Source organism: Streptopelia decaocto (assembly GCF_964273445.1).
Source record: "Streptopelia decaocto genome assembly, chromosome: 17".
NCBI lineage: Eukaryota > Metazoa > Chordata > Aves > Columbiformes > Columbidae > Streptopelia > Streptopelia decaocto.
The window spans coordinates 8,080,063-8,102,167 of NC_138672.1; the positions used below are offsets into that span (position 1 = coordinate 8,080,063).

Consider the following 22,105-nt stretch of genomic DNA (forward strand, 5'->3'; position numbering starts at 1 on the left):
TTCAGGACCGTCCTATTAAGCCATCTGTGTGACCACACTGGTGGTAGCATCGTACTGCAACACAATATGTTGCCTCAGCACAGGAAACGCACTTAGAGCTCCCAGCACTTCAGCCGATGGGGATTTTTCTTCCTTTGCCATCAGCCACCGCTGTAAAGCTGTGCTAAGAGGCAGCTACATCCCCCAACAGGAAGCTGTGTCTCATTAGCAGAGATAAACAATTCCTCTGAACGTGACGAGTCAGGAGAGCATATTAAATATGTCAATATCTTAGTTTTTTTTAATCCCTGCTCCGGAACAGCACGTTGCAGTGGGAGAGGACCCCCAAATGTGGCTCAGAGACCCCACACACCCCAGCTGGCATCTCCTCTTTGAGAGGGGGGAGCTCCTGGGCAGTTGCCCTCACCCCTCGACCTGATCCACCTGAGCACTCCATTGATTTCCCTTGCTCAGTTGGCACAGCTGCCACCAAGTGAAAAACAATAAAAAGTCTCCAGCCACTTGCTTTTAAAACATGAACCGAAGCACCTGTTTGGTACCCTCTGCTCTGGGGATGGGACCGCACCGGAGCTCAGCATCTCCGGCTGCAGCCCTTCCTCCCGCACGCACGGAGATGGCAAAAGCCACATGTCGCTCACATTAAGGCTGTAACAGGAGGAGCAAATCCCAGCACGGCACTCATGGCTTTACCGTTGGGCAAGTGCATGTCTGAGAGCAAGACAGTGTTGAAAACAGTATGAGCTTTGTCCTGTTTTATCAACGGGCTTCTGCTGCTTTCCCTGGCAGCCTCGTGCACACACACACATACACCAACTCGTGCTTTATTTACAGGAGTCCCCTTTTCTCCCTAAGGCCACTTCTGCATCCCCTGCAAAGGAGCCTGGTGCTCATGTACAGATCAGCTGCTCACTATTTTGGTTTTTCCCCGCTGCTGGTGGAGCCTTCTGCCTTATTTACAGTGTGCTACTCAGCAGACAGAATTATTTATGTCCTCCTGAGCTTTTCCACGCTCCTCAGCCCTGTGGCCTCCGCTCACACCGCAAACAGTTCCTCGCATTCAGTGCATGTGTCCAAGCTACAAGGAAGGCACCAAAGGCCCATTTTACAGATACAACAAGAAGAAACTCTAAGCACTTCCCAGGATTTTTGGTTGCCCAGCTGGAAGTGTCAAAGCCCAGATTTCCCAAAGCGCCTCACATTAAACAGCAGTTTCCGTGTTCATAGCACAACCCCACAATTTGCATCCCAGAGCAGCTATTTTTGCAAAGCAGATCCCCTCCTCTGCTTTGCCCAGGGCACACATGGGGCACCCTAAACACAGGTCACGTGGACTCCAACAGATTTCCAGGTCAAAGCAAGTCCCCAGCGCCATGGACACAGGAGCAACCACTTCTCATGGGGCTCTCACAGCCCTGGGACACGAACAGCCCCAGTGCTGCAGGCTGGCCCCACACACAGCATCTTCCCACGGGCACCTGAGCACCCACAAAACGCGGCTCGGTCTTACCTTGCAAGGCTGCTGCGCTCAGGAGGGCCAGACCTCACACCCCAGCAGGCTCCTCAGCTCCAGCCATCAGCTCTGAGCAGCTGTGCCTTATCACCTCCTCTTCCTCCTCCTCTGTGATACGGCACTGCCTCCCTGATGAGGGTCCCACCACAGCTGAGCCCACTGTTGTACCAGTCCTCTCCGTTTGGCTGGATTTTGAGTCTGAGGAGGAGGTAAAGTGACAACAAAGAGATGCTTCATATGCAAAAAACCCCCGAAGATTCACAGTGTGTCGCAGAGGTTTTTTTGTGGATGGGACCCCCTATAACACAGCCCCGCATCATCCTCAAGGAAGGTCTGGCCCATATGCTCCAAGGGCAACAGAACAAGTAATGACAAACTTTAACACATATCGATGAGCAATAAACCTGCTGGCACAGCTAACCCTGATGCCATCTCTAAAACTTCAGCATTTGGTGCGTGACCTTGACAATATGTCCTTAGTGCAGTTCAGCACATGTGGATGCATGAGGGCGTCATTGCAAAACATACAAGCTTGGCCGTGCAGGTAAAACGGGGTGGCTGGACCTTTTCTCCCATTGTCCAGACCTGCAGGCAAGAAGTGACATTGTCACCCGGGTGGGATGAGCCGTCCTTCCCAACGTGGTCCCTGCGGGTAGGCAAGGACCATTGCACCTCCAGCCTGCAGCTGGGGAAGGCAGCGCGGTTTGGGAAGCGCCTGTTCCTGCAGGCAGCGGGGCTGCCAGGCACAGCTACGGAGCTCAGTTTTTGTGAGGACAGACATTAACGGATGTTCCCTTCTATTTGCTATGGGCCTGGACGAGCAGCAAGTGGCTGGGGACGGTGTTTGGGCTGCAGGAGTCCCAGGAGCACAAATCTCTGCTCTCTCTGCTGTCGCCCAGTCCTGTCGCAGCTTGGAGCTGGGGAAATTGAGTTTCTCTCCTCTAGTTGTGCTCAGAGGCAATGCAGGGATAGTATTTCCCCAGCCCCATGAGAGGCATGGATGTGCTTTGGGGATTTTAGCCATTTGGTTCTTGCAGGGGATCGGGGTGAACACAGCTTTCCGTAGGCTTGTAACCTGGCTGAGCTTAAGCGAAGCTTCTCAGAGCCCGTCTCAGGGAAAGTGCTTCCCATGAAAATTGCCCCCATGCCAAATTGAAAGGTCCGTTCCTGAAGAGCCTTTCAAAGAAAAGAGCTCAGTTGTTCTTATAGGAAAGGCAAAGCTGCGTATTTCTGTCTTAAATTCACGTTCATCATCCAGAGCCAGACCGCTAGCACACCCCAGTGCAGCCCAGCAGTTAATGTTTGACACAAGCAGCTCAAACCAGGGCCCAGTAATGGTGCGAGCTCAGCCAAGTGCCCACACGATGCCCACGCATTGCCTTCTTCTCTCGTGACCGTTATTATTGTTCCAGGAGAACCCGTACCTGTGCAGCGACGAGTGCGACGCCTCCAACCCCGACCTGGCCCATCCACCAAAACTCATGTTCGACAGCGAGGACGAAGGGCTGGCCACGTACTGGCAGAGCGTGACGTGGCGCCGGTACCCGGAGCCACTGTTGGCCAACATCACACTGTCCTGGAACAAGAGCATTGAGCTGACAGATGACATCGTGATAACCTTTGAGTATGGCCGACCCACCATCATGATGCTGGAGAAGTCGCTGGACAACGGAAGGACTTGGCACCCGTACCAATATTACGCAGATGACTGCATGGAGGCCTTCAGCATGCCAGCACGGAGGGTCCGCGACCTCTCCACCACCAGTGCCAACAGGGTCCTCTGCACGGAGGAGTATTCCCGCTGGGCGGGCTCCAAAAAAGAGAAGATCGTCCGGTTCGAGGTGAGGGACCGCTTTGCCATCTTTGCTGGCCCTGACCTCAAGAACATGGACAACTTGTATACCCGGCTGGAAAGCGCCAAAGGGCTCAAAGACTTCTTCACCGTCACCGACCTGCGGATGAGGCTGCTGAGACCGGCCCTGGGGGGCACCTACGTGCAGAGGGAGAACTTGTACAAGTACTTCTATGCTGTCTCCAACATTGAAGTCACCGGCAGGTAACAGCTGCTGTATTTCTTTGGGCGCCTCTTCTCAGAGGGATGAGAAGAGGGTTACTGCTAGAAAACTAAAGCATCAGCATTTCTGTCAACCGATAAGATTATCAGTGTTTCTTCCTCTAATACCCTCTCTCTCTCCAGGCGGGGCAGCATCGGTGATAAAACAGATGTGTCCTTGCAGGGAAGGGCTGGGGCACCTCCAAGGCTGTGTCTGAGAGAAGGGCTGTGTCCTCCCAGAGCTGGTGCAGGGGGAGCAGGGACATGGCTTGGATGGACACTTGGGGTCTGAGGTCCCTCTCAGACACCCCATCCCCAGCTGTGCAAACATAGCCAACTTCTGCCCAAAAACCTCGAGGGTGATGCTAGTGGATCTGGGGGGGTGACGAATGAGGCTTCACCCACTGAACTCCAGCTCACTGCCCGTACAAGCAGGATGGGCCATCCCGAGTCAGCCCTGCACTCCTGGAGCAGCTGTGGCTCCATCAGATGAAGTTTGGGGTGAGGGTAACCCCCGACACATCTGGGGCATGGGCAAGGCAGAAAGGGATTTGTTTCTCCTGGGTTTTATTTTTTCATTTTCTCTGTGCGGTGCCATATGTTACGTTATGACATCAACCAAAAAAGCAAAGTAAGGTGGAAAAATGCCGAGATGGCTAATTTCCCATCCAGCTTGTGCGAGACTTACAGGCGAGAGGGGAAGAATCTCCCCATCACCCACCCCCTGCTAACAAGAATCACCACAGTGACAGAGGAGCCGTTTGTGTCAGTTCCAAACTCTTTGCTTCTGAGACTTGCAAGCAAAAAAAATGTTTTGCAGGTGCCGCTGAGCCTGGCTTTGAACAGGCTCCAAGGGGAAGGAAGCTGCAGCGAGGGCTGGGAGAGCCCTGTGCTCCGGCGGGGGAGGCAGCAGGCAGAGGGGCTCAGCCTCTCTCCGTGTGTCTGTCTGGGATGAGCAGCTATGGCAGCGGCTCCCCCTTGTCTCTGCTCCCCTCGGCTCCCCTCAGCGCAAGCTGCCTGAAAGTAATTCCTCAGATGCAGCAGAAAAGGGTTTATCCTGGGGCAAAGCAAACTTGGAAATCTGCTTTTACTGGCCCATACTGCAAGTCTGAGCTCCAGCAAGACCCAGCTTTGCTTTGCTCCAGCTCTCCCCAGCTGTCCCTGCTTGCTGGGCCAGTCCCCAGAAGATGGGGACACTCATTCTGGAGGGATGGATGGATGGATGGATGGATGGATGGATGGATGGATGGATGGGGAAAGTCAACACCTGTCCTAGGCTGACTTTCCAGCTCCGATGGGTGCAAGGCAGGGCAGGATGACCAGCTGAGGAGCTGTGGATATGTGGTGTATAAGGTGGAGAAGCTTCATGTGAATTTACTCTGCTCCTGTAATTATTGTGGTCCCAGCAAGCAGGTATTTTTTTTCTTCACTGGAAAGCAATCTGATTCCAGCTGTAAGCAAAGCCAGTTACAGTGCAGGGACTAAAACCAAATTAAATCTCGTGTATGGCTCAACAAGGGGTGGGTTATTGAGAGGAAGAGAGGAGAAATCAATGTGAGCCTGACAGCAGCGCTGTGCAGGGAAAGGGGGAGGCGTCGGGGCTGGGCTGGGAATGGATGGTGCCGCTTCCAGGACAGAGCAAAAAGCATGGGGAGAAGGAGAAGGAGTTCGCTGCCTTCTCTTATAGGCCAGTTTGCCAGATCTCCGGAGGGTCTGGTGAATCCTGAGGGTCACTGCTCCCATCCTGGGTGTTGGTGCAATGGGCTGGTGCTTCAGAACCTCCGCTGCCCACTCCGTTTGCATCTCCTCCTCCCACAGCCTCAGCCAGGTCCAGTTCTCTTCATAGCTGATGGTTTATTTTTACTCTTTCTTCTTCTTGCTATCTTTTTTGCTTTTTTTCCCTCGCTTCTTCCATCCTGTCCCTATTGATCTGCAGAGTAACTGGAGATGCTGAGGAGTCAAGACAGGAATAGACACGACCAAGCCCTTGGCCCGTGTGCTTGTGCGCTTGCCAGGCAGGATGGGGAAGGGAAGCGGAAAGACTTTTCCCCGCAGATCTCTATTCACTGCTTAGTTTTCTCCTCGGTGCAGCAATGAGCTCGGTCATCTTCTCAGGAATGGGTGAATGAGCTTTTTCTGGCTGCCAGGACCGACGGCCGGCACGATGAAAGCCGCTGGTTCTCTTTCCATTACACACGGTGTCTCTTTGGAGTAATTTTTTCCCCTTCATAACGTCAGTCACCACAATGCTCAGCGGGGCACGCTCCATCACAGAGACATTAATAAGCCATAATTGAAGTTAATGTGCCATGGCCAGGACATGTGGATCCAGTTAGGAGAAATCAGATTGAGCAGAAGTGAATCAATTTTAGGCTGATTATTAAGATTTCTCTGCTTCGTCTTGCCCTGCCCCAGTGCATTTTCTGTCTGTCTGTCCGTCCTGCTGGTGATGAACAGTCTCCAGAGGAAGGCAGGAGGAGGGAGCGTTGCTCGCCACGTTACTCCATATAACAGTGCCTCATCTTGGGCTTTGCTCAGGCCGAAGAGGCACCAACAAGAAGATGAGGTTTCCAGTTTTGTAATGGCATTTCCTTTCCTCTCTTTACCAGTTGCCTTTTGGAGAGTAGCCTTGGCTTCTTTTTGCTTGCATGAAAGAATGGAAGGGAAAAGCCCCCTACGCTCCCCTGCTTTCCTGTTGTGCAGTTCCCAGTGCCATGCACAGATGCTCTGGGAGGCTTTGCTCTCTGCATGACTTAGGGTGGAGAATTTGTGCTAATAGAGCAGAACGAATTCTCCCAGCCTGTTATCCTGCTGCCAACAGCCAGGATCAGACATTCCAAACCTGGAGGACCAAAGCCATCCCCCTCCAATAAATGAGGCTGGTTAATTGCCAGCGGTTCCCATTCAAGGGATACATTTTTCTGCATTCTTGGTGACTCTCAAGATGCGGTAATGCTCGATGCTGTATTGCTGTTAAAGATGAAGCCACTCCTGCTCAGCCTGGTGGCTGCCTCTTGCTTCCGTCCCCCGGGCCAGCGTGGTGACAGCAGCTCGGCACATGTCCCCAGCGGCTGTACCTCAGCTTGGACTGGGCTTGCCAGCACAAAGTCCATCCCAGCTGCCCCAGGCTGGTTCGTCTTGCTTGAACATTCCTCCTGCTGGCTCTGCTGATGAAGTTGTTGGACAGCCTCCAGCTGATCGTGACTTTGCCGCCAAAGCTGTCTGTAAAAGGGAGGAAAGAAGCAGGTTTTGTCCATAGTGTAGTCTCTTGTTGAGGGTCTTAGATTTTATGTACTGATCAGTGCCCCCATTGAGTGTCTTTCCCTGAGGAGCAGGGTAGGACCTGGGGTAAATGATCGGTGCAAGCACAGCACTGGTGCCAGAGCATCACGCCCAAAATAGCCATGGGCTCACCCAAACATCCCCCAAGAACGAACCCAACGCCTCTCCAGCCCTCGGCCAGCTTCAACCTGCACTCAGCAGCTTTGGGAAGACCATGAAAACCAGGGCGAGCGCTGCCTGTGCCTGGCCCCGCTCCTTCCCCGCAGCTCCTGGCAGCCAGGATTCGGTCCCAGGAGGCCAGAGCATCCTCGTGTCAAGGACGGCCAAGTCTGCACCATCGGTGCGCTGCGTTCCTCGGCCCGTCCTCCACTCCGGGCCAGGCAGCCCCCAAGAGCTGGATGATCTGAATTTCGCTGGCGTTCCTCCAGCCTGGAATTCGCTTGAGTTCAAGCAAAATCTTGCTCTTGGTCATAGAGTTAAATTAAGTTAATGTGCAGCAACTGTTTGCTTGGCTTTCCTTGAGCCTCGTAGAGGATTTCACTCCCACTGCAGCAAGATGGAGGGGAACGTGCTGAGTAGGAGTGAAGGAGTTAGCGAGAAACCCAGAGAGCTCCTCCTTCCCCCAGACACTCGTGACACTTTGTCAATAGCTGGAGACGGATGCCCAAGGTCCTATTACCTGCTTCTGGCTTCGGTTTGTGAAGGTTTTTATTTCCCCTCTGATTTTGTTGCTGAGTTGCGTCCGGCCCTGAGCAGATAATAGAATTTCATCGATAGACTGAGAAGGTGATGTATGTTAAAGCACTTAATATAAAGAGACTTCTACAGAAGCCCAAATTCAATTTGGCCAATGAACTCAATTGCAGGCATTATTGCATTCCAGGAGAAAGACCAAGAGCATTTATACACATTACTCTGCAAATATTTATGTTCACGCATCGGTGTTATGTCCTCTTCACCCTTCCTCCCTTCTGTTGCCCGACCCCCTAATGGGGAAGTTTGGTTTCGTGTTTGCTTTTTAAGACAGCTTGGAATGTAAATAATGTTCCACCAGTCAGCAGGAACTTGACAGCTGGTGAGTGTCAACTTATTTAAAATAAATAGCCTCTCGGATGGGAACAGCCAGCTAGCGTGCCCTCCACTTTGGCATCTTTTAAATTGTCTCCTCTTTGTAACCCAAACCTCAAATCATTTCAAAGGGCAGCGAGGAGGGTTCCCACCCGCCGGCAGGACTCATCCATCCCTACCACACAACCAAAAGCGAAAACCCGCAAGGAAAAAAAGCACTCACAACATGTCCCTCTGACCTAACCCACGGTTGGGTTATTTTCATTTTTTTGGCTCTGCAAAAAGCAGGAAACCCAGAAGCCTGTCTTCCTGGTTTGAGTGGGAGAAACAAGACATTAAAATGGCTTTTCCTCCCGCCTCAGCCCCTGGACTGCAGGCTCAGTTGTGCTCCCAACCCTGCTCCGGGGATGAACGAGCTGCGATCCCCTTCTTCAGCCCTTCCAGCCCTGCTCCAGCCACTGGTGATAAACCTCAGCCAGAACAGTCTCCCAGCAAGGCAAATTCTCATATAACTGCTTTCCACAAAGGGATGATGCTTCTTCCATGGCCCAGCCATTAGAAGCTATTTTTACCTGCTTCCACATGCGCAGATGGGCCAGAAACAATCCAAGCTCAGCGGCTGTTATGCTTTGCCCAAAAGATTTGTTCCCTGCTTTTGCTGAGCTGCCAAAACAGTTGCGGAGGAGCAGGTAAAAAGTGGGTAAGTCACGGCCAGGCAGCTGCCGGAACGTGCTGCGAGCAACGGCTGGGGCTGACAATAGAGAGACGGAGAAGAGTTATTCATGTTTCCCCGAGAGCCGAGATCAGTTGAAACATCGTTTTCCTTAGGGATGGAGAGGAAAGAGCTCCCTTCAAACACATTGTCCCATGAGACTCATTAAAGGCTCATCAATTACAGTGAGAGCAAACAATTCAGGGGAAAGCTATCACAAGCCTGCCTTTGGCTGGCAGTCATTAGCAGCTCCACGCTGCCTCTCCGGATCGCCAGCTTGGGCCAGCGAGAAGGGAGCAGGGGGCACCGCTGGCAGGTCACTGATGAGGAGGAGAAGCAGGAGCCCGGTGGCCCAGGAGCCAGCAGGAGGGGACCAGGTCTCCGCAGCATCCCTAGGGCTGTGCAGCAGCATCCTCACGATGAGCATGGGGTGGAGATGAGAGCACAGGCTGGACTGAAAGGAGACGTGGAGAGGAGGTGGTGACCCGCTGTAATGGGCTTCTGTTGCCCCATGTCCTCACCCAGGCTCTTCTTTAAGGAGCTCGGGGCAAGGCAGGATTGGGCCATGGTGGGAGCAGGGTGAGAGGTGCAGGGGGACTGAGCAGCTCTGGGTTCCTCCCCCCACATCAGTGGGGTCACAGCATCAGGTCCAGGCACTGGGAACCAGCACCCTAAAGTCTGTCTGGCCCAGCTCCATGGGGAGGGAGAGGGGTGAAGAGATGCTCTTTATCTGCCTTTACTTTTCTGCTCTGCAAGTGGGAATAGAGACCAAAAAGAGGCTGTAAAACACATAAAGATCCTTGGAAGGGAAGCAAAGGGTGGCTTCTTAGAAGTATTTCAAAAGTCTTTTTTAGTGAAAGCTCAGGGACAGGGGCTGTTCTCCCACTCCCAGTGCAGCTCCTGCAGGTTTGGGGTACTCACCCTCCCTGCACCCCCTTTCAAGGCCTGTGCACAGACGTCTCCTTCCCTCACACATGGGCTTGGCACTGGATGCCTTTCCCACCGCTCGCTGCTGTGACCTCCAGGATGCTGACTTGGAGAAATGCAGGGATGGCAAACTGGTTTTATAGCTGTAAAAAAACAAAAGAAAGAAAAGGACACTTTCCTGTAAACTTTCCTTGGCGCTCCAAGCTCCGTGCTGTTCCCTGGTGGAGGCGTTGGCAGCATCAGCCCACACTGCACCACTCCAAGGGAAGCCGAACAATCTGCACTGAAACAAACTTATATTGTGTAAACTGTAATGTCTTGGGCCACATGTTACTCCAGCCACTTTGGCTGAGGAATAGCGTGAGCACAGGACTTGGGTGTCCCCAGGCCATCGAGAAACAGCACTGTCACTGCTAGCCTTGACCTGTGAGCAGGAGAGAAGGAGCATTCCCAGCTCTTGAGATCACCCCTGGAGCCAAAGAGACCATATTGCAACCAGCACTTTGCTGGAGCAGCCTTGGGACTGGAGCGGGGCCATCGATGCCTTCTGCAGGACACAGCGCAGGTGTCTGCCCTACTGCTGCTATTTAAACCTCATTGCTAAGTAGCTCCTAACCTTTCCCTTCATCCTCTCTTTCCTGCGATGGCTGGCCGCCCAAGGGAGCTGATGAGAGGCAGGCAGGACAAGCAGCTCCCACCCAGGGGACCAGGCTAATGTCATTTACTCCAGTCTCCACCAGCTGGATCTTGGCTGGGGACAGACTTTGTGCACAGGCCATTGCCGAGCGCACGTCCTTGGGCTGCAGGCTCAGAGGAGGAGAAGGCAGAGAAAGCTGAAGAGGGGGTTAAAGCTGAGCCACCGAACACGAGCAGCAGGGATGCCCGGATGCAAAAACCCTAGCACAAAACAGGGTTGGCAATCAGGGCTGGCTGAGGCACTCAGCTGTTGGCTATTAAATAATGCAGCCTGATTGATTGGGCTGCAAAGTGCTGTGCTGCAGGGTCAGCTTGCTGGGGTTACAGTTCCCTGCCTAGACTGATGATTCTCAAAGGTCGAATTCAGAAAGCAATCCTCTGGTAAAATTGATCCTTTGGGTAACAAAAATTTTGCACAGTGGCAAAGGGCCAAGCAGCAAGAAATATAAGTGACCTGGGCACAGGCAGTGTGACCAGATGCTTCTGCTTTCCCTTTATCTAATTGTCTTTGTTTACACCAAGTCGGAAGCGAGAGTCTTCTCTGGGAAGAGCAGTGCCCCATCAGCCCCACATGCAGCAGCTGGGGGACGTCCATGACCCCATCCCACAGGTGCCTTTGTGGGGGCAGGAGGCAGCCAGGAACTGTCCCCGGAGCTGGTGCTTTGCTCCCAACCCTCCTCAGCAGCAAGCAAGCGGTGTGTGCATATGAGCAGGCACATCTGACCACCTCCTGCATATGTCTGTGTCTTGCTCTCCAGGTAGCAAGGAGGCTGAGGTCCCACTGCTTGGTGGAGGTTTTGTGGCTGGAGCCAAATGAACAGCGAGCGGGTTTCACCCTCCTGTACAGCAGCAGCACCACAAAATGGCTCTTTGGCCCTTGGCAGGGGATGCCAGGAGCAAGGGTGTGCTACAGGTGGAGGGGGTGATGGCGGCTGCCCCAGGCCACTGCGGGGACCAGGCGGTGGTCACCCAGGGCTGATGTCCTCACCGCAAGACTAGCAGGGCTAAGGACAGGAGCCAAGTGCCACCCTCCGCGCCATCCCAGGCTGCAGAGAAAAGGGGGATGCCAGGCACCGCCTGTACCCGCTCCCCTGGGGCTCCTAAACCCCACCTGAGCTGGATTTCAAGGCTGCACCCTCAAGCTGGCTCCTGTCCCCCCGCTGCTGCCAGCAGTAGGAGAGCTGCATCTCCCAGAAGCTGTTGCTCTGATTCAGCCGTACCCAGAGCAGCAGCGGTGAGGCTTTGACCTGCTTTAACCTGCTATCTTGCCTGCTTTCCTCCCGTCTGAAGTGAGAGAAGGCGGCTGTGCTGGCTGAACGCTGAATAATTCAGTCAGGCTCCGCAGCACCCCGGGGCTGGGCATCGCCTCTGCCAAAGGGCTGGGAAGCAAAATCCTTCCTCAATAGCGGCAAAGGGAACACAGAGCAGCTGAAATACAGCATCCCTCGTGTGTAGGTACCGGCCAAAGCCGCTTCCTTGCCACGGACACTCGGATTCACAGCTTGCTCCCAGAGCACCGAGGCTGTTAGTGCTTTCAGCCGTGACGTGGCATCTCCAGCTCTCTTACACACAGGTTCAAGTGAAGCATGCTGAGTGTGTCTGCGTCTGCTCCACGGACCACGTTTTCTTCCTTCCTCCCTTTTAGAGACTGCAATATTCCCTCCTCTGCTTCGTCAGAGAGAGGGCAGGGTTGTAAGATGGGGAGAGAGACCGTTCATCCAGCTTATGCTTAGCTTCTGAGCAGGGTTTGCTAGAATTAAGGACAGGGAGGGGAGGGGAAGGAAGAAAAAAATCATACATGAGGTCAGCTTATCCGTGCGTGAGGAGGAGCACGGCAGAGGAAGGCTCACCGGGTCAGCCGGGTGGCTGGGGAGCATCTCCGGGGGCTCTGAGAGAGATGGGGAGAGGCTCCCAACCTCATCCAGGCTGTTTATCCCAGCACAGACAGAGCACAAGAAGCATCAGGCCACGGTTCCTCCGTCTTCTTTACATCTCTTGTGCAATTAGCCCTGTAAAACGAAGCACTGACTTCTTTACCTATTCATATAAGGCACAGCATTACTGTTTTCTAATGGTTCTGCTTTGGAGGGTGTAAATTATTGCAAGCAGCAGTGAAAAAACAGTGAGTTGTGCTAGGGGTCCGCTGTCTGGAATTAAATGAGAGGTTTTGGTCCCCAAAGTCTCTGTCTGATGGCCTGAGCTTGGGCCCAGGCATCACTAGAGCGCGGGTGAGTTATGCACTCAGGCTCTGTGCTCTGCGCAAGTCACCTCCGGAGTCTGAGCAACAGGAATTATTGTGCACCGAGATAATTATTCCCTGCATACTGCACTACAGCTCATTAAAAGTTTGTTAATGTTTGCAAATTGCTGAATAGTGGTTTTTGTTGTTGCCTTCTCTGATGAGGCAGGGACTAAAAGGCAGATTCCGATGGTGACTTGTTTGCTGTGTTATTTTGGTCACAACAGGCTGGGGCTGTGCTGCACATAGGGAGAAGGGTTGCGTTGTGCAGCTTCACACCACGGGACTTCAGCAGACCGCACAGAGGTCAGGGGGCTGAGTCCCACCAGTCCCCCATCAGAGACCCCAGGCTGTCCTCGCTGCCTCCAAGTTACAACCTCCATCTGAGCTAATCACCCAGATTTCTGTACCAGCCAAAAATGTGTGTGACTCCTTCCTGGCGTCTCAGCTGGAGACATTGACTTACCCTTAAATGGGCCGTGCTACTGCAGTCTGATGGTGGGGTAAAGTATCTCTCATCTTGGAATAGAAACTGGAAGTGGACATCATAACCTCAGTGCCTGATACCTGGGAATACAGCTGAATTCAGTGAAAAAGCCCTGCAGAAGGAACAGGAAAGGGGTAACCAGCCCAGCTTCACAGCCAAATTTTCCTACACGTGGATGGTACCAAGGCAGGAACAAGGAGGAGTGCCAGTAACACCTGACAGCTCTTCTCCTGTCTTGCAGGTGTAAATGCAACCTCCATGCTAACCTGTGCACCTTCAAGGAGGGCAGCCTGCAGTGCGAGTGCGAGCACAACACCACGGGGCAGGACTGCGGCAAGTGCAAGAAGAACTTTCGCTCCAGGTCTTGGCGAGCAGGGTCCTACCTGCCTCTCCCCAACGGGTCCCCCAACGCGTGTAAGTAACCTGCAGCAAGCCAGCCCAGGCCACGCACCCAGCTGGGGCTGCATAACACCCACAGATGGGAGCAGAGTCTCACCTTGTCCTTCTCCATCTCGAATCAGGGCAGGATGCTCAGCTTTTGAAAGAGAAGTGGCTATTTCATAGAATAGTTTGGGTTGGAAGGCACCTTTAAAGCTCATCTAGTCCAACCCCTGCCACGAGCAGGGACATCTTCACCCAGGTTGCTCAGAGCCCCATCAGCCTGGTCTTGACTGTTTCCAGGGACGGGGCATCCATCATTTCTCTGGGCAACCCGGGCCAGTGTTTCACCACCCTCATTGTACCTCATTTACCTGTGTCTTGGTACACAGAGAAATGAGAGACGGTCTGGGTGGATGCAGAGGTGATTTGTCGGCTACTGGTAGGTGAGTGATGAGTCAAAATGATGGTCAATAATAGGAAGGATGACCTTGATATAGGTCCATAGCTTTGTAGATACTAAAATTAATGTCTTTTGAAGAAGGCATTGTTTAGTCACAGTACAGCACTGGCTGGCAAGTCGTCCATGGGCTCCGTGCTGGCACTGCTCAGCTGCGGGAGCACGCGTTGCTTTCTGGATTGCTTTCTGGATCCCGTTCTGTGTATGTTGGCATGTCAGGCGAGCGCCGTGAGCTGCAGTCCCTCTGTGCAGCTCCGGTCTCATCCCATCGCCTGCTGGAGCAAGGCACTGACAGAGCAAAGGCACGCAGATGAGATGAGGGATGCAGCATAACCACCGCCGTTCGAGCAGGGGAGTTGGGGCAGGAAACATCACAGATGGGCCAGTTTCTCCCAGGTTTCTGGCCAGTCCGCATCACCAGACTTGCTTAAAAGCCATAGTGGCCACTCCAGCCTTTCAAGCAACAGCTTTGAGCATTACCAAAGAGAATCTTTTCCCTCCCTCCCCCCCAATTTTTTTGAAAGATTTATATGCTTTAAGATGATCAAAGCTGAAATCCAGGCTCCGAAGGCCGTGACAGGAATGTTTTGTGTGTGCCAGGGCTGGTAGACGAGCAGGTTCTTTGAAAGGGAACGAGCTTGTCAGCTCCCACCAAGCGGCTGCATTGCTTCAAAGGAGCCTGGGAGAGTTTCTGGTGTTGACAGGCACAGACACGCTGTTCTCTCTTTCCCTCCCCTCCGTTCCTTGTGTATCTTCCTATTTCTCTTTTTCCTTTGCTCTTTCTTCTCCCATTCATCTCTCTTCCCATCTGTCATTCAGTCTTCGTGCCTGACCTCAACTCTCTGTTGCTTCTTCCTCCCTCCATCGACATCCTCTTCCTCCCCAACAGAGGCAGTTCCCTGAAGCCCTTTCCTCTTGGTGGTCCTACCTCTTCCATCACTGGTCCTGTGCTCTACACTCATGCAAAGCTGAGACTTTCCATGATCTGCTTGTGACAGTAGGGAGGACCACAACCATTAGTCTCCTGGGTGCTGAAAGCCCAGAGCTGGTCCTTAGATGGTCTTGGACTGGTGGGTTGGAAGCCAGTGGCTTTGCAGTATCCTGTTGAGTGGGTGCTGTGGTGGGAAGGGTGTTCAACTCGGTGCAACAAGCAGTTTCAGTCCCCACAGTTTGCATTTAGCAGGATGAACCTTAGCAGATGTGTTGGTCCTTTGCTGGGCTTTGATGGTCGGTCAAGGAAAGGGTTAACAAAAAAAACCCATCAGCAAGGACCACGCGGGTTTTTCTTCCCCAGGTGAAAAGCTCGCGCTGCCACGACCTTGAGATGCCCTGTCTGGTTGCCTCTGTGGTTTGTCAAAAGCAGCTTTTAAGCTGTTGCAGCAAACTGATATGCCTATGGGTGAGACCCCTGCTAACTAATTGCAGTTCGGTCCCTCTGTCGTGTTTCTGCTGGTATCGGATCCTGCTCCCAGTGACCGGGCTTCTTCTTGCTTTTTTCCAGGTGCAGCTCCAGGCTCAGCCTATGGCAGTAAGTAAAATCATAACCGAAATGCTGGCATTTAACACCCCGATGCATGGCCCTTGCAGATGTCACTAGGAAAAAAACAATATTGTTATTTTCTGTCCATTATCATTTTCCAGGCAATAAGTCTTCCCTACTTGTGCCTCATTTTCTGTCCTGTCAAAGAGCCTTATATTTTCTTCCTTTGACTTCAGCAGCCTCATTTTGCCTCATCCTCTGGCATGGTTTCCCCCCATGAGGTTCGTTAGAATGGCAGCCGGAAAGGAAATTAAAAAAGAGACTCTTCAAAACCAGCAGTGCTGGCTGTGAACTTTCCCCCCCTAGTATTGCAGAGTTCTGCTCTGAGAAGGAGCCGGGTTTGAATTATTTGGCATGGAATCCAGTCTGGGTCACCTTGGGCTATCGATAAGCAAACATATACAAAGTGTGTGTACATCTGTATGTGCACATGTATATGAACATATGTCTATGAAGTCTCGGCAGAGAAGACAGTCGAGCTCAGCGGGGATTTCTATTGAAAGATTGATGGTAGGGTAGGGCTCCTTATTTAACAAAGCTGGAGGTAGTTTGATATCAAAGACCCTTGAGTTTTGGGTAGGCAGAAGCCTGGGTTTGAATTTTGTGGCTTGGAATTACCCTCCAGAAGAAACGAATCGGAGACCTGAATGAATAATGAATTCTTTGCTTTGCAGGCAGGTGGAAAGAATTGGAGGAGAAATAGTTTCAGAGAGATGCAAATGCAATTAAGAAAAATGCACCTAATTGAAAAGTGGAGGATGGTTTCTCTGGGTAAATGAACCCTATTTAGATTTTTAAGCAGTTAAATTTAAATGCTTAAAAATTTCAAATAAAAAAATCGAAGTCACCCTTAAGTAATTTAGGATTTTAAAAATTAAATGTTTTAATAGTGAAAAATATTCATCACTTTTCTGGTTAAAACCATTTTGATAACTCTGTTTTTTTCTTTCCCCCCTTTAACAGAGCTTGGCATCCTCATTTCTACCTTTGTTTTACTGGAAAATGTTCCCTATCATGTTTTTCTGCTAGGGAGGAGCTGGGGGGGTGCTGGGAGCGATGTGCACGGGGTGGACAGGAGGGATTTGTGTCCAAGGCCAGTTAAGGAGAGATTATTTAGCCTGCATGGGAGACTAGAAGTGACCTAAATTAAGTATTTAAACTAGCTCAGGGCTATTATGAAATTAAGCACGATAATCTGCATGAAGCAGTGGGACAAACAAGGACAGGAGGGCAGCAGGTGTAAGTTAAGTAGGAATTTGTGTTGCGAGTGTTATTTTGGTTGGGGCTGTTGTGGCGAGCGCCGTGGGGTGGGCACCGCACCCGGGCTCGCTCCTGCTCAGCTCCGCAGGGCTGGTGCCGTTAATTAATTTGCCTTGAACGAAGGGTGCAGGTGGAAATTAACACATGCCAATGGTAGGGGTTGGTTTTGGTGGTGCCGGGTATTTTGCTGCCTGTGGGGTGGCAGAAGGGACCCCAGTGTGGGCGGGGGGGCTCCTCTGCACCCCCACCTGCTCTTCACCCCATCTGTGCCCAGAAGTGCTTTCATTTCCCCTTTTCAGCTTAATTGGCAATTAGTTTATGACAGAGCTGTAAGTGTTTAAGCCAATATCTGCACCAATGGCGTGAGCTGATACAGCCGCAGCCCCCTGCATGCACACAGGCGCTCGCTGTGGCCGGCGTCACCGCGCTGCCATCGCCTTAATCCCCGCGGTGCCCCAGTTGTAACCGCGCTGGGAAATGGGTCACCAGTTCAGCCCCAGCAGCCTCCCGGGCTGGCAGGGAAACCCTCCGTTCCCCCCCAGTAAGCGCCGCCTGCCTCTTCTCTTTGCTTGCCAGCGTACGAGCGACCGCAGCGGGTTCCCACCGCCAAAACCACCACTGCAAAAACGACCACCACACCAGCACCCACCACCACAACCACCACAACAAGCACCACCAGCACCCCCCTACCTGCCACCACCACCACCACCCAGCCAGGTGGGTGCCACACTCCCTGCCAGGGCCAGGACTCCAACGCTGGGCTCCTCTTTTCGGCTGCTTCCCATCCTGGCTCCTCCGGTGTTGGTGGCGCTGGTTATCTGCTCTGTAGGATGATAAAGGGACATGGATAAAAATCACCCCAACTTTGTTCACATCCCCCAAACTCTGGGCAGTGCTGGTTTGCTGTTCTCTCTATTCAGCCCAGGGAAACTTTGACACCTGTAACACAAACATAACGATCCCTATAAGCAGGGATGGGACATCGGGTCAAGGGAGAAGCTGGTTCTGTCCTTGCTGGCTCTCCCAGTGCTGCATCCAGCCCCTTGGCCAGACTCAAGGATGCGATGTGGGATGCAGTGCAGGGTGGGACGCATGACGGGACACAGGATGCGATGCAGGATGCGATGCATCTCCAAGGGCAGTTTCCCAGGTCAGAGCCACTCTGACGTTCCGCAGGCAGCTGCTGTACAAGCAGCGCAGGAGCACGCAGGGCTGGAATTCACACACACACCAGAAACATCCTTTCCTAATTTCTAAAATCACCCCGTGGAGGAAAACTTTTGTCCTTTTTCTGGGGGTTTCTCCTTCCCTCCCACCGTGAACACGGAGACAGCGTTTTCACTTGTCTTTTGGAAATGAGCAGATAAAACTTAACAGCAGGACTTTTTTTTAAGCTTCTCATGGGGGAATTAGACACGCATTCCTCCCATTGCCATGCTTTCTGGGCCTGATATTTCCCAGGAGGACGTTTTACACCCACAGTATGTTAGTAACAGTCTGTCTGGGGGAGCTGCCAGAAGCCAGTCAAAGGGATGAGGAAACTTGATTGCATGTTTATGCAAATATAGATATATTCATGGAAGTGCCCTGCTTGAGTAGTTAATCAGGAAGCCGAGGATTTAGCTCCATCTTCCATGGAGCTGGAATGACCCTGGGCAAAAGAGGACAAGTGTCTTGTCTGGTAGGAAGTGTTCTTCACCCAGGACCATGTGCAGGAGAAGGGTCACCCACCACCAGAGCTCAGGTCATGGTCACAGCCCCAGCCGTGACAGGTGACCACATCTACATTTGCACCACACTCTTGGGGTCCTTTGATTTTTATCCATGCTTGCCCATAGCGACATTTTTGCAAGTGCCGTGTACGTGTGGGTGGTGTGTTCAGCGTCTATCATGTGGATGATTTGCAGCGCTCTGCCTCGCTTGTGTCGTACATCTGGGGTGGGCAGGATGGCATCTGTGTGGGGTTGGGGGGTGTGGGGTTGGTCTCTCCTGCCAAACTGCTCTGAGGGACCTGGGAGACATCGTGCACCTCAGGGTTCAGTCCTTCTCCAAAACCTGCTTCCTGGGCAGAGAAAACGTTTCCATAGTGCTTTCATTAGCTGATGGCAAGGGATAAAATAAATAACTAAATCACAACCCAACTGCCACGTCTCTAGCTTGATATGGTCAAGCCTGAGCTCACAGCTCCTCACCCTCATCCAGCCCCCATCTGTGTGTCTGCAGAGCCAGGTCCCAGCCCAGAACGGTGTTGCTGGGGATGGAGACAGTCCCTGGGGGGGATGATCCAAAACAGAAGGTGGTCAGGGCCACCCAGCAGCTCTCTTACCTGGGCACCGCGCTGGGTTTGGTGCCAAAGGTCCATCACGTGCCTTTGACCAGGGAATCAAGGCACGGCCTCATTCTGATCTGCTTTTGGCCAGAGACCTTCCTCCTGCTCCGGTCCTGCAAAATGTAAAGCACTTCTTTAAATACCATGACATCCCCAAGGGGCTGTGAACCTGACCCGCCTGGACCTCAAGGGAAACTGCTCGTTAAAGAGATGACCCTTCCAGCTCCTGGGAAGACGCCCATTTGCAGGAGACACAATAACCCCAAGCTGGGTCAGAGTCCCACAGTGAGATACTGTGTCGTTACCTCCTTTCTGAATTTTAGAAGCATTAAACAAACCCCTCCTTGCTTTAAAAACACCTCAGCCAGACAACCATTAAAAAAAAAAGTCCTGTTAGTGCCCTGCCCCATCCCTGTGCTGTTTCACCCTCTAATTTACACCCTGTCTTCTACCCTTTGAATTTCTGCTCTCCACCACAAGCAAGCACCATCAGACCAGCCTCTGAGCCTGTGAGAGAGACACAGAAAAAAACAGGTATTTAAAGCCAGCCCGATGTGTTTTTCCCCTTCTCCTCCGTGCCTCCGCACACTAGTGGGTAGCAGCAAGGCAGCGTCACACGTAGGCTAGAGGAGCAGATTAGATTTGCGTTGTCTCCGGGTTGCACGGATCTGCTAGACATCTGCTTCCTTGGCTGCTCGTGGTGTTTTCCGCGGTCAAGGTGGAGCTGTGGTCATGTTCATAGGATGCTTTCGTGCCCGGTCACCTGTTGTGCGGTGAGAAGGGGAGAAGGATGAGTTTATGGGCACGGTCTGTGGTCTGAAGGCAGCCGAGGCTGCCAAAATGGGTAGAAAGACGGGAAATCAGTGTTACCCTAAGGAGGATGAATTAAGTGCTATTCTCATTTGCCTTCTGCAGTTCTGTTATTTCAAACCCTTCCTTTGAAACCTGTCAAATCCTCGCTTGCCATTTGTTGCATTTTTCCCACATTCAAAATAAGAAAAGAACTCTTTTTATTTCCCCCCTCTGCTTCCGTCTTCCATTTTCCCCCCGATTTGCAGCAGTTTCAGCAGTACCAGTTCACCTCTGGGAAAAGCAAAGCCAACCTGAGCCCTGCCTGACTTTGTGTAGGTCCTGCAGAAAGGGGACCCCATGTTTATGTTTTGAAAAAGACATTTTCACTCTCCTTCCCCACTACTCCAGAGCCACTTCCCCTCATGTTTTTTGCTACAAAGTGTGACTTCTTGGTTCAATTTATTCCGCTGCCCCAGAAACCCAACCAAGACAAGCGGGGACTGATACAAGCTCCAAAAATAAGAGCTGCCCAGTGTTTCCCATTTGTATGAACTGGGTCTGGGGGTGAAATGCGTCTCTCCCCCTCCCAAGATGTAAAACTGTCCATTAACATCCCAGAGCTACAAGGGAAAGGTTCTCAGGATAATGAGCATTAATAATTTTCCTGGCTCTGTAAACGCATCTGAGTGGAGGTGTATGTGAATGACTAAAAAGCAAAAATGCCTTCAGGGCTGTTTTTTATTGTGACTCTAATTAAACCCTTGCCAATTTGCACTGGGCTTTTTTCATATTCTCTTTAACACCATATTAATATCAATTGGTTTCCACTTTCCAGCTGAAAAGGACAATGTCTATCACCTTCTCTTAGAGCTTGTCATTTAAAAAAAATAGGGTTTTTTTTCTTTTTTATTCTGCATTGTTTATCATCCCCTTGACGAGGCTGGGAAATCACATTTCTCTCCTACTCAGGTTTGTCCTTTGAAACTTGGCAAGGATCGAGAGATACATTTTTTTCTTCCTCCTCCTTATGTTACCCAACTGGAGCTTGAAATTAATAATATGGCTTTTAAAATTCTATTCCTTGGTTTGTTTTCTAGCAAACCTGAAGATTGTTACCAATATTGAGGAGCCGGGGAGGGGGATGGAGCCAGTGGGGGTGAGGGTTTGCAGGGAAATCAAACAAGTGATCTATAAATTTCTTGCTGGTTTAATTTCTCTGCAGTGCCTTGCAAATTCTTTAAACTGGTGTTTCCCAGGGAAGAGCAGAGCCTGAGGGAGGAGCTAGATGTTGGGATTAGACTTTGTGCCTCCATCCTAAGACCTGTGCTATTTCTTAGTTCCATTATTTCAAAGCAGAGATAATCATAGAAGCACAGAATGGTTTGGGTTGAAGGGATCTTCACAGCTCATCCAGTGCCACCCCTGCCATGAGCAGGGACATCTTCACCAGCTCAGGTTGCTCAGAGCCCCGTCCAGCCTGGCCTGGGATGTCTCCAGGGATGGTTCATCCACCACCTCTCTGGGCAACCTGGGCCAGGCTCTCACCTCCCTCATTGGTAAAAGTTTCTTTTACCTAGCCTGAATCTCCCCTCCTTTAGTTTAAAACCATCACCCCTTGTCCTGTTGCAACAGGGGCGCGGATCTGTCGCTGATCTCCTTATGCAAACACACAGGGTTGGGTCGGTTTTGTCTCCCAGAGCTCTGACCCTCCATCAGAGCTCCTCACTGGTGGCCGGTTCCCCCAGCACACCCAGTAACGCAGCTTTTTCCCCCCTTTGATCGCTGCAAGACTACACCAGCTTGTCAGCAGCTGCCCCGCTGCAAGTGGGATCCCCCCTGGCCAAGGCTGGCCCAGGAGCAGAAGGTAGGAGACACGTGGCTGAGCTGGGTCCTGCTGGCGACTACCAGCTCCTGATGTTCAGCAAACGCTTTCGTTTCTAGTTGCGCTTCTCTGGTTTCCATGCATCGCTTTCCTCCTCCCGCCTGGGAGAAAGCTCCGGGTTTGCCTGAGCTGGGGATCTGGTGAGGCTGGATTGAGCCTCAGGGTTTTAGTCGTGTACATGAGAGATGAGGGTGGTAAGTGGTAGAAGAGATTGTTCGCAGTTCGCTGCTGGGGTGAACGGAGAGGATCATGGAAATCCCGTCATCTCCTGAGACCAGAGTCTGTCTGTAGAGCAGAATAACTTGGTAAATAGATTGGCCTGTGTCGTTTGTAGCATAGATGCCGCCTTCTGTGTTTCCTCACTTCAGGTCTCCTGTGGCACTGCCTGGGGTGAGCTGCTCCTGGTGGGAACCCTGGGGGGCTTCACACTGGCTGTAGAGGCTGAAGTTTCTCCTCCTCGGGGTTCCCACCAGCACAAACGCCTCAGCAG

General features: G+C 52.0%; 1 protein-coding gene across 1 annotated transcript in view; it reads left to right on the top strand.

The window, feature by feature from the left end:
* Nucleotides 1–22,105, top strand: part of NTNG2 (netrin G2) — a gene marked incomplete at its 5' end in the record, with an annotated part of 40,403 nt that overhangs the window by 13,153 nt on the left and 5,145 nt on the right. Inside the window, 2 exons of the mRNA XM_082067700.1 lie at nt 2,923–3,566; nt 13,216–13,392. Coding sequence (XP_081923826.1) covers nt 2,923–3,566; nt 13,216–13,392 — 821 coding nt within the window. The remainder of the gene's footprint in view (nt 1–2,922; nt 3,567–13,215; nt 13,393–22,105) is intronic.